General features: G+C 43.4%; 1 protein-coding gene across 3 annotated transcripts in view; it reads left to right on the forward strand.

Moving 5' to 3' along the window:
- WDR72 (WD repeat domain 72) overlaps positions 1 to 12,938 on the forward strand; it is a 266,149-nt gene that overhangs the window by 46,763 nt on the left and 206,448 nt on the right. For all 3 annotated transcript variants that reach the window (XM_075855213.1, XM_075855215.1, XM_075855214.1), the window contains exons 6-10: positions 2,405 to 2,481; positions 3,746 to 3,865; positions 10,438 to 10,583; positions 10,944 to 11,037; positions 12,562 to 12,703. In XM_075855213.1, coding sequence (XP_075711328.1) covers positions 2,405 to 2,481; positions 3,746 to 3,865; positions 10,438 to 10,583; positions 10,944 to 11,037; positions 12,562 to 12,703 — 579 coding nt within the window. The remainder of the gene's footprint in view (positions 1 to 2,404; positions 2,482 to 3,745; positions 3,866 to 10,437; positions 10,584 to 10,943; positions 11,038 to 12,561; positions 12,704 to 12,938) is intronic.

Here is a 12,938-nt window from a genome sequence, read left to right on the forward strand (position 1 = left end):
AGTTCCATCGCAGTATTATTTTATTTTTTTTTTTACACCACATACCACGATCATCATAAATAATGTTATACATTTGCTGTACAGGTTGTTGCGGTGGTGGTCATAACAAATATGTCTCTATTATTTCAAGTTTAATTCATTGTAAAAAATTTATTTCTGTGTATTTTTTTTGACTATTTTTTTTTATTTGACATAAAAAAAAATTTAAATTAATTTTACTTTTTTTTTAAATCCCATACAGGGATTTTTCATTTGGATTTTTATTTTTTTAACTGTAATGTACTGACATATATCTATGCCCTAACAACAGGAAATATGGTCAGACAGCCCGGGATCCTTCGATGGACCCTAGACTGTCTGGCCATACAAGTTATGGGCTTTGATCGGGTCACAGGGATTTTCTGTGACGCGATCAAATGGCAGTCTCTCCTCCTCTTATTTACTTTGAATGCTGTGATCAGCTTTGATTGCGGCATTCAAGGGTTTAAGGGCAGAGAGAAGAGGTTTCTCTTTTCTCTGCTGTTAGAGTGGGGCTGCTGCTGTTTATTACAGCCATAACCCCGCTCCTGATCGCGCGCGGACTCTGGCTGTCACACAGGATGAGAATGCTCGTCCTAATGCGCTAATTACCCGCCGCTCAGGATGAGTATTATTGTCCTGTCAGCAACTAGTTAAGGGATATTTTTTTAAAGAATATTTCCAAACACTGTGCAAATCCTTACACTTTATACATATGAAGTCCTCATGTCCTACCCTATGTTACTTTGTGAAAAATATTAATTAAGATAAAAAGTGTGTGTGTGTGTGTGTGTGTGTGTATGTATGTATATATATATAATATACTCTATTTTGTCAAAAGTATATGGACACCTGGCAATAACACTATGGGCATTAATATGAAGTTGGTCCTCCTTTTGCAGCCTTAACAGCTCCACTCTTCTGGGAGGGTTTTCCCACAAAATTTTGGAGTATTTTTTGGGAATTTGTGCCTATTCAGTCAAAACAGAATTTGTGAGATCATGCGCTGATATTGGACAACGAGGACTGGTTCTCAATCAGCATTTTAATTAATCCCAAAGGTGTTCGATGCGGTTGAGGTCAGGGCTCTGTGCAGGACACTCGAGTTCCTACACATCACACTTATCAAACCATGTCTTTATGAACCTTGCTTTGTGCACTGGGGCACAGTCATGCTGGAGCAGGAAAGTGCCTTCCCCAAACTGTTCCCACAAAGCTGGAAGCATACAATTGTCCAAAATGTCTTGGTATGCTGAAGCATTAGGATTTCCCTCCACTGGAATTAAGGGGCCTGTCCTAAACCCTGAAAAACAGCCCCAGACCATTATATAATATTAATTTTATTATTATTGTCATCATCATAATCGTCATCATCATCATCAATCATCATCATCAATCCCTAAATAGAATGTATGACTAGTGGGGATCCACCATCGGGACCCTCAATGATCAGGAGAATGAAGAACCTGCAGCCACAGCCCCTTCACTATAGAACCTCTTTCTCTGGTACTGCCGTTCTGCCCTATTCACTTTAATGGGCTGAGCTGCAGTATAAGACACAGCCACATTTGTATGGATGTGGATGTATTGGGTACCTGCCCTTTCATTCTACTGATTGGGGGAAATCTATCAATCATACCTTGAGGACCTATTTTAAGGATAGGCTATTAATGTCAAATTTAAAAAAAAAAAAACCTCTCTAAAGGTAAACAGCACAAGCTTACATAAGACCATAGAATTGGAATTATGCTCAAAAATTGTAATTTGCAAAACACATTCATTACATTGCTAGCTCAATTGTTAGTATCTGCAACACATTTTGAGAATGTCGAGCAGCATAAATTTGGTGCATCTTGTACAGGAGGGAAGGTTGTATGATGTGTCTTGACTGTTGTACGTTGTACCTCTTGCACCTCTTTTTGTAGGGAACTTACAGCGCAAATTATTAGTGAGTGTAGAACAGGTTTCAAGCGCAAAATATTTAGCTTTTTTTATGACTTGACATACTTTATGTTTATATTTAATGTGGTTCTATATTTTAACTGAAATTATTATTAAGTATTCATAATTGCAATGACATCATTTAGGTTTATCCTTCACAATCACAATCATATCAGGTAGGATTAAATGACTTTACTATGACTACTTCCTAGGGCACTGCATGGTCTAATCAGTAAGGCCCCTAAAGGGGTCGTCTTATCACAGACAATGCCTTTTATATGTGGGCAAACAGCCAGGCATTTCCCCTGCAGCGGCCAAAATCATAGCATTTTTCCAAAATGTTACATTGCGTAAACATTTTTGAAACAATACTGTATGTTACTATATCTAGACATTATTCCGAGTGTCTGTTCTACATAGTGAATCATATATTATTTTTTTATAGAAGATTCATTGGTTGCAATATCTACTGCTGGAGAGCTAAAAGTATGGGATCTCTCACCATCTGTCAACAGCATACAGGTCAGTTGTATTGTACAATAATGAAAGTTGGCTGAAAAAACCCCAAGAAATCCCATACAAAGCAACAAATGAGATATAAAAAGGAGACATATCAGTAAGGTTATCCCTATAATATTATTAGCTTTGCATATAGTGTATTCACATGGCGCTTTATTTCCACTATCTACAAGTATGGAGGTGAGAGGAGGGGGTGGTTACATTTATAACAAGCTTCCATATTGCAGTTGTGGATTGAAGAAATACATAGCAAAACATTTGCTTATAAATATTTGGACACATTCAAAGAAAACACTCAATAGTCTTTACATTTTCACAACTGCTCAAAATGCAATATTAAGCAATAGCTATTGGCTAAAAAGCCATGTTCTCCAACTCCTCCATCAACATGCACACTCAAAGTAACCGAAGATGTATGTAACTTTCAATACCAAAAGAGGGTAAAGCCAATGCAAGACACCTATAGCAGCACGTATCATGGTTGCGTACAGATTGGCAGCACAAATGATTGGTTGGGTAAAAATCCAACCTGTCCGATCCTTCTTTCTCTGCAAAGAGCCATTGGAAAATTTTTCAGGCTGTATCCATACATATTACTTCATAATGAATGGTATGCACCAAGAAAAATATGTATGGCCAGCTTTTTATACCTAAGTTTTTCTACCTATGTACCCAATAAGCCTACTTTGAGGAGAAGGTGTATTCTTTGGCCACAAAATCAGTCAAGGGATAAACCGTACAAACCTGCAGTAAAAACCTTGCATCAAACTCCATTCTCCTAAATCTATAGACTTGCCCCTTTATTCATGTAAAGGTTTACATTTTCACTATAAATCCACTTTCTTGTTGACCCTAATTCCTGACTTACATTAATGATAAGCGTATGGGGTCATAAGTAACTGTGGAACTTTTGAGTGTTGGAAATTGGTTTGGCTGATGTGCACACTTTGTCATGTAGTACCATATCTTCTATGTCAGCATAGTCTTACTACGCTGACTGAAGAGCCTTTTGCCAGTCAATGGGTAAATGTAAATATATATATATATATATATATATATATATATATATATATATATATATATATATATATAAAAATATATGTACCCACTAGCAATGTATTATTTGGAAGCCTAAAGAACTCCTTGCACTGGAAAATTTTTATTTTCTTTAAAAGACCCGTGTTGCATTGTTAACTTGCATGTGATATATTTGTAAAAATAAACAATAATTTATTAGGTTTTTATCCTTTTTTTTTTTTACATATAGGAAAAACTCAATGTGTATGAAACAGAAACAAAGTGTTTGGAGATGGCGAATTACTGCACTGTGCGATTCTGCACGTACACAGAGAGATTACTGCTGGTGATTTGCTCCAGTTCCTGGAAGGTGCTGATCTTCTTATTATACTGTATGTTTCTCTCACTGTAACAGCATGAACAGCCTGTAAAATAGCTGCTTGAGTTGATATCCATATTTTTCTCACTGTATGGAGATGTTAAATTTGTAAAGTGTCACTTCTCATCTTCTTGAAATTACATGGCTGAGATATGAAATCTTTTATTCTCTCTACAAGTATAAAAATTGTTGTTCTGTACAGCACATGGCCTACAAAATGTTTTTTTCTTTTCTAAATGGAAATATGTGCTATTGGGTCTCAGAATTATCACTACTGTCTAAGCCTAATGCAATCTATTATAGTGGAACGTATTCTTAGTCTGGCCACATACTCACCCTGTCCAATTCCCAGAGGTATTAAAAGGAAATTCTGGAATCTAGGGATAGGTCATCAATGTATGATTGGTGGGGATCCGATCCATGTTAACCCCACAATTAGCAGGAAAAGGAGCTGCATGGAAGGCCTCTAGTGCAATATTCGGCACAGATTTGGCTTTGTCAGATAATAAAGCCCAGCTTCCTTTGCTGAGTTGCAGTACCAGTACCGCCCACAGGGACATGGATTGTTTGGTCTGGGGTAATGCAATTCATGGACGGCGGCACTCCAGGAATTACAGTGACCCCTTTATTCTATTCACCAAAAAATGCAGCAGAAGAGTTCTGTAACGTGAAATTTTTGCTTCAAAATTCAGATTTTTTTTTAAAGAAAAACAATTTGTTTTTTTAGGAAACAAGATATTCTAGAACTATTTATATTGAAATAGTGAAGCAAGTCTGTTTTAAATCTATTTTGCTCTGTGCAAATATAGATTGAATAATTGTATTAGGACCCCAACAGCAATTTATTATCTGTTTAATAATGATTTATAGGAGTGCAAATAAAGACTAGTAATGCAGCTAAAAGTCCCAAGCAAGGGTCCCTAACATATACTAAAGCAGCATAGTCATTTGTATAGTAGATAATGGTCACCTATTTGTAACGGCAGGGGGTAGGGAGACGGACAAGTGAGCCCTAATCTACCCGCCACTCTGTCCCTGCCTACTTGCAACGACCCACCCTAGGCGACGGGGTACAACTGGGCGGCGGTCCCTGCGCTCAGTAAGTGCACGACAAACACGACAAACATACAAGGAACACAAGCAAGGAAAAGGGGCCGTTGCCCACGGCAACACCGTGAGCAACCAGAGTGGTGAACGAGCCGAGTCAAGCCAGGAGTGTGCGAGGTACAAAACGAAAAGCAGAAGAGTAGTCGGTAAGCCAGGGTCGGTATGGAGCAGGATCAAAAATAGCAGGAGCTGTAGCTGGGCCAGGAACCACAAGGAAGGAAACCAAAGCAATAACAAGCACCGAGGGACAGGAAGTGCAGGCTTAAATAGACCGAGGGCGGGAGCTAGCTGAGTCTGGCCAGGTTACGATAGGCTCTCCCACTCCTAAGCCTGCCAGCCTGAATGGTGGAAGCAGGAGTCAGTCTCAGGGATGTATTCTCAGGTGCTGACTGATTAGTTCTGGGAGTTAACCCCGCAGTGCCTGGCAGATCCTTTACAGTACCCCCCCTTTTATGAGGGGCCACCGGACCCTTTCTAAGTGGACCTGGCTTACTGGGGAAACGCAGGTGGAACCTCCTGACCAATACCCCAGCGTGAACATCCCGGGCGGGTACCCAAGTCCTCTCCTCGGGCCCGTATCCTCTCCAATGGACCAGGTACTGGAGGGAGCCTTGGACCATCTTGCTGTCCACAATCCTGGCCACCTCGAATTCCACCCCCTCCGGGGTGAGGATGGGAACAGGAGGTCTCCTCGAGGGAGCCAAGGACGGGGAGCAGCGTTTGAGGAGGGAGGCATGAAACACGTCGTGTATCCGAAAAGACGGGGGTAACTCCAGCTTGAAGGAGACAGGATTGAGGACCTCAATGACCTTATACGGCCCAATAAACCGGGGAGCAAACTTCTTGGACGGAACCTTGAGACGCAAGTTCCTAGACGACAACCACACCAGATCCCCGACCATAAACAGGGGGTTAGCAGAACGTTTTTTATCAGCCTGAGTTTTTTGTACGCTCTGGGACACCTCTAGGTTTTTCTGAACCTGGGCCCAGACTGTGCACAGTTCCTGATGAACGACCTCTACCTCAGGATTGTTGGAACTACCAGGTGAAACGGAGGAGAACCGTGGATTAAACCCAAAATTACAAAAAAAAGGAGAGACCCCAGACGAGTTACTGACCCGGTTATTAAGGGAAAATTCGGCGAGGGGAATGAAAGAGACCCAATCAAATTGACAGTCAGAGACAAAACACCTTAAGTATTGTTCTAGGGACTGATTAGTCCTCTCCGTTTGGCCATTGGTTTCAGGATGGAAGGCAGAGGAGAAGGACAGATCAATCCCCAACTTCATACAGAAGGCTCTCCAAAACAATGAAACAAATTGTACCCCTCTGTCCGAAACAATATTGACAGGGACCCCATGGAGACGCTGGATGTGTTTGACAAACAAGGTAGCCAACGTTTTGGCGTTGGGTAGTTTCTTGAGGGGCACAAAGTGGCACATCTTACTGAAGCGGTCCACCACCACCCACACCACCGACTTGCCTTGGGATGGAGGCAAATCGGTGATAAAATCCATGGAGATATGTGTCCAAGGTCTCTGGGGAATGGGCAACGAACGCAGTAAGCCCGCTGGTCGGGACCTGGGAGTCTTGGACCTAGCACAAACCTCACAAGCGGCGACGTAGGCCTTAACGTCTTTAGGCAACCCAGGCCACCAATAATTTCTGGTAATGAGGTGTTTGGTACCCAGGATGCCTGGATGGCCAGATAGTGCGGAGTCATGATTTTCCCTAAGTACCCTTAGCCGGAATTGCAGGGGAACAAACAGCTTGTTCTCAGGAAGGTTCCCGGGAGCTGCACCTTGATCAGCAGCAATTTCAGAGACTAAATCAAAATCGATCGAGGAAATGATTATACCTGGAGGCAAAATACAAGCAGGATCTTCCTCCGAAGGAGGGCTGGCCATGAAGCTACGCGACAGTGCATCAGCCTTAATATTTTTAGACCCAGCCCTATAGGTAACCAAAAAATTTAATCTGGTAAAAAATAACGCCCATCGAGCTTGTCTCGGGTTTAGCCTCCGGGCAGATTCTAGGAACACCAGATTCTTGTGGTCGGTAAGGACCGTTACCTGGTGCCTAGCCCCCTCCAGGAAGTGGCGCCACTCTTCAAATGCCCATTTAATGGCTAAGAGTTCGCGGTTGCCAATATCATAGTTACTTTCAGTTGGCGAAAACTTCCTGGAGAAGTAGGCACAGGGGCGGAGATGGGTGAGGGACCTGGTACCCTGGGACAAGACAGCCCCCACTCCCACCTCAGATGCGTCAACTTCCACGATAAATGGCTCCATTTGGTTGGGCTGAACCAGCACCGGGGCCGAGACAAAGCACTTCTTAAGGACCTCAAAAGCCTGGACAGCCTCAGGAGGCCAGTGGAGGAGATCAGCACCTTTGCGAGTGAGGTCCGTAAGGGGCTTAGCGATGACCGAGAAGTTAGCAATAAATCTCCTGTAATAATTAGCAAATCCCAAAAAACACTGTAACGCCTTCAGGGAGGCAGGTTGGACCCATTCCGCCACAGCCTGAACCTTGGCGGGGTCCATGCGGAATTCATGAGGAGTGAGGATTTGACCCAAAAATGGAATCTCCTGTACCCCAAACACGCATTTTTCGGTTTTGGCAAACAGTTTATTTTCCCGAAGGACCTGGAGCACCTTCCTGACATGCTCCACGTGGGAGGACCAGTCCTTGGAAAACACCAGTATGTCATCAAGGTACACTACCAGAAAAATCCCCAGGTAATTTCTCAAAATCTCATTTATGAAATTCTGGAAGACCGCAGGGGCATTACACAACCCAAAGGGCATGACGAGGTATTCGAAATGGCCTTCGGGCGTGTTAAACGCAGTCTTCCACTCATCCCCCTCTTTGATGCGAATAAGGTTATACGCCCCCCGTAGATCCAATTTAGAAAACCATTGGGCCCCCTGAACCTGATTAAAGAGATCAGGAATCAAAGGAAGGGGATACTGGTTCCTTACCGTGACCTTATTCAGGCTACGGTAGTCAATGCATGGCCTAAGACCACCATCCTTCTTCCCCACGAAGAAGAAGCCAGCACCTACCGGAGAAGAAGAGGGACGAATGTAACCCTTGGCCAGGGATTCCTGGATATACACTCTCATAGCTTCACGTTCGGGACAAGAAAGATTAAATATCCTACCCTTAGGAAGCTTAGCTCCTGGTACCAATTCGATAGCGCAATCGTATTCTCTATGAGGAGGTAACACTTCGGAGGCCTCCCTAGAGAAAACATCAGCGAAGTCCTGAACAAACTCGGGTAGCGTATTCGCCTCCTTAGGGGGAGAAATAGAATTAACAGAAAAACATGACGTACAACATTCATTACCCCATTTGGTTAGCTCCCCAGTATTCCAGTCAAACGTAGGATTATGCAACTGCAACCAGGGAAGACCTAGCACCAAATCGTACGATAATCCCTGCATCAACAGTACAGAGCATTGCTCCAAATGCATGGAGCCAACAAGGAGTTCAAAAACAGGGGTATGCTGTGTAAAATAACCATTAGCAAGAGGAGTGGCGTCGATACCCACTACCGGGACAGGTTTAGGCAAATCAATAAGAGGCATAGCAAGGGACATAGCAAATTCCACAGACATGATATTAGTAGAGGACCCTGACTCCACGAAAGCACTGCCGGTAGCAGACCTACCACCAAAAGAGACCTGAAAGGGAAGCAAGATCTTAGTACGTTTCATATTTACGGGAAATACCTGTGCGCCCAAGTGACCTCCCCGATGATCACTTAGACGCGGAAGTTCTCTGGCTGCAACCTTACGCTTAGGACAGTTGTTCACTTGATGCTTGTCGTCCCCACAGTAGAAGCAGAGACCATTCTTCCTGCGGAATTCTCTACGTTGTTGGGGGGACACAGAGGCCCCGAGTTGCATAGGTATCTCTGAATCTTTCGGGGAGGAACGAAGCAACGGAGCTTCGGGAGGCATCATGGGGGAGTCGGAGGAGAAAACACATAAACGTTCACGTTGTCGTTCCCTGAGACGTCGGTCAAGTCGTATCGCTAAAGCCATAACCTGGTCTAGGGAGTCACAAGAGGGATAGCTAACTAGCAGGTCTTTCAGGGCATTTGACAGACCCAACCTAAACTGGCACCTTAAGGCAGGGTCATTCCACCGAGAAGCTACGCACCACTTCCGAAAGTCAGAGCAATACTCCTCAACAGGTCTCTTACCCTGACTTAAGGTCACCAGCTGACTCTCGGCAAAGGCAGTCCTGTCAGTCTCGTCATAAATAAGTCCGAGAGCAGAAAAGAAACAATCAACAGAGGAAAGTTCAGGGGCGCCAGGAGCCAAGGAGAAGGCCCACTCTTGGGGCCCTTCCTGGAGCCGGGACATAATTATACCCACCCGCTGGCTCTCAGAACCTGAGGAATGAGGCTTTAAACGAAAGTAAAGCCTACAACTCTCCCGAAAGGAGAGAAAAGTCCTCCGGTCCCCTGAGAACCGGTCGGGCAACTTGAGGTGGGGTTCAAGAGGTGCGGTGCGGGGAACTACCAGGGTAGCATCAGGCTGGTTGACCCTCTGAGCCAGGGCCTGGACCTGTAGGGAGAGACCCTGCATTTGCTGAGCCAGGGTCTCACGGGGATCCATAGTGGTGTCAGGGACCAGGGGTAGACTAGGTATGGGCTTGTTATTATGTAACGGCAGGGGGTAGGGAGACGGACAAGTGAGCCCTAATCTACCCGCCACTCTGTCCCTGCCTACTTGCAACGACCCGCCCTAGGCGACGGGGTACAACTGGGCGGCGGTCCCTGCGCTCAGTAAGTGCACGACAAACACGACAAACATACAAGGAACACAAGCAAGGAAAAGGGGCCGTTGCCCACGGCAACACCGTGAGCAACCAGAGTGGTGAACGAGCCGAGTCAAGCCAGGAGTGTGCGAGGTACAAAACGAAAAGCAGAAGAGTAGTCGGTAAGCCAGGGTCGGTATGGAGCAGGATCAAAAATAGCAGGAGCTGTAGCTGGGCCAGGAACCACAAGGAAGGAAACCAAAGCAATAACAAGCACCGAGGGACAGGAAGTGCAGGCTTAAATAGACCGAGGGCGGGAGCTAGCTGAGTCTGGCCAGGTTACGATAGGCTCTCCCACTCCTAAGCCTGCCAGCCTGAATGGTGGAAGCAGGAGTCAGTCTCAGGGATGTATTCTCAGGTGCTGACTGATTAGTTCTGGGAGTTAACCCCGCAGTGCCTGGCAGATCCTTTACACTATTACTGTTTTATTCCTGATTTTAAAAGAAGTGTCTATGAATGTCCAGAATGGAAGTTAGGAAATGCTCCTTAGCAAACATATGCAAATAACTTTCTTCCAAAATGAAGAATATTCTCTCTGCAGTGTCATATACAGGTCATGTAGTAGCTGTATATTGTACTGCCCTTAATTTCCTAACCTTCAATATTACCATTCCGTTTGTCTCCAGGTCTACGATTATTGTGATTTTTCACTACTCTGCGCTGATGTTTGTAAAAGTGGTCAGAATTTTGCTGGGGGTGAGTTCCTAGCTACTAACCGACTTATCATCTGGACACAGGATGGGCACAGCTATATCTACCAGCTGCTGAACAGGTGGGCTCACATAGGACTGGTGTATGATAAGCCCAGGTACAAAGTAAGCTGTTTGTAAGTGTATTGTACAAAATCCCTGCTTGTCACACTTGATCAAAACCCATAACAAAACCCCTTTGACATTAGAACATTTGGCTTGAGTTTGGCACTCTTCAGTCTTTATGTGAAGCAGCAGGAGATGAAGAAATAAGATTACCCATGTAGAACTTGATTGGGCAGATGGTGCTATGATTTCCAAGAACACAAAAGTAATTAGTTACCATCTTTGCAACTTTTCTTTTGGTGCTAAGAATTTTAACCCCATCAGTTACCTTTTTGTTTGATGTCATTTTAAAGCCTCATGTTGCTTTCTTTCCTCAGTGGCCTTTCTAAAAGTATATGTCCGGGTGATGGAGGATTACTTAAAGAAACAATCACCCCTCACTTGCTGTGCTCTACTTTGGTGAAGGAGGAGGTATTTTTATTTTTCAACAATATGCAAAAAATCGCTAAAATATTTTACTTTTATTAGGCCAATCCATGACATTTCGAATTTGATGTGTTTTACTGACTTTTCAGGATGTTTGCAGAATACATCAATATGTTCAGTAAGGGAGAGGGAAATAATAGGGTGGGTTTCATAACACAACTACATAGCAGATGACCTATGGCAATGTGCAGTATAACTATCTGCAAATAGAATATAAAATAAAGGCAATGGTAAAGAATGATGTTATACACAATAAAAACTAGATGGGTTGGAAATGTGATAAATGTGACAAAGTAATGACATATTGTCAGTACGTCTCTGTCTGGTGAGATCTGGAAGAGGAACAAAATGAGGGGTTTGATATCTGAAAGGAACAAACAGTATTTTGTGATACTAGCACAAGGCTCATTTGCAGCTACGGTGTTTATTTATAACTCAGCCAACCACAAATACCCTCATATGCCTCTTGTGCATTGGGTCAACCCACTTGCCAGCCAACTTATTTGCACAATAGAACTTATAGAAATAAAGCTGCACAAAACCAGTCATTTTGCCAATTACTGTGCCAACACAGATATACTGTAAATTGTATAGTGCTTCAAAGAGGCTCTATAAACTATAAATGTCCTGGCTGTCCACACCTATCCCTGCTATGATGATTAGCACAGGATAGGTCATTAGTATGGAAACCCGGACCCCGATTTCGATCAGCTGTTCCGGCTGCCTCCATCACCAGGCGTTATACAGTGTTCGGAACCGGAAGAAGATGGCTCCGTACACTGTGTTGCGGCCGTGTTGGGATACTGCAGCTCTGCGCCTATTTACTTGAATAGGAGCAGAGCGGAAGTATGGCATCACGGCCACTACACAGTGTACGGAGCCATCTGCTTCCGGTTCCGAACACTGTATAACGCCTGGTGATGGAGGCAGCCGGAACATCTGATCGGAGCGGGGTCCGGGTTTCGTGCTCCCACGGATCATATACTGATGACCTATTTTGTGGATAGTTCATCAGTATAAAAAACTGCCCCATGACCAGAAAACTCAGACCAGAAAAGAGTATAGTATCTGTGCCCATGTCAGGTGGTATGTAAGCCATGGGCTGCGGATGTAGCTGCAATAAAATGTTGAAGTAGTAATAGATTATTGAATTGAATTCTAGCAGAAACATGTAACCAGAGTAGGCATTGTCAGAGGTGTTATTATGACCGTAAGACAGAGGGATCCACATTGCTGTGGCATCAATGATTTTAAAGTATTCAAGGTTTTAGGAAATGTGTGACTCCCCACAACTTCTCAAGGCGAACATATGCATATTTCTATAACAAGTGAATGACACACAGTTGTAAACTGCAGAGATGAGTCATTCCGGGGATAGTAATGGCCAGGATTAGGGTAAATAAACACAAAACAGCATAATATATAGGTGGATTAAACTATTATATACAGAAGTTACAATTTCCGATACGTATCAAAATTGTATGTTTATTCTCTGCTATATTTGAACAGAGCTTTTCGGGTACTATGGGTTTTATGAATGAAAGAAAAGAGCCATTTTTTAAAATATTGTACTCTGGTGATTCAACTGGGCAACTCAGCTTCTGGCATATCCCTGATGTTCCAATATCACAGTTCGATGGCTCTCCATTGGGTAAGATATTAATTTTGTTTCTTCAAAATTACGCTATACAATTTATCAGAACAAATATAGAGAAATATAAAAAAAATATATTTATTGCAAAAAAATTGTCAGTCAAGTATATGATTCCAATATGTAGGACCATGCTGAAGATTAAACAAAGTTGGTTTCTAAAACAAGAGATATAATAGCAGGCACTTTCTGAAATTCCTTAAACTCCAGAATGGATGGATGGCGGCACCTCTAT

Source organism: Rhinoderma darwinii, chromosome 3 (genome assembly GCF_050947455.1).
Source record: "Rhinoderma darwinii isolate aRhiDar2 chromosome 3, aRhiDar2.hap1, whole genome shotgun sequence".
In the NCBI taxonomy this organism is placed as follows: domain Eukaryota; kingdom Metazoa; phylum Chordata; class Amphibia; order Anura; family Rhinodermatidae; genus Rhinoderma; species Rhinoderma darwinii.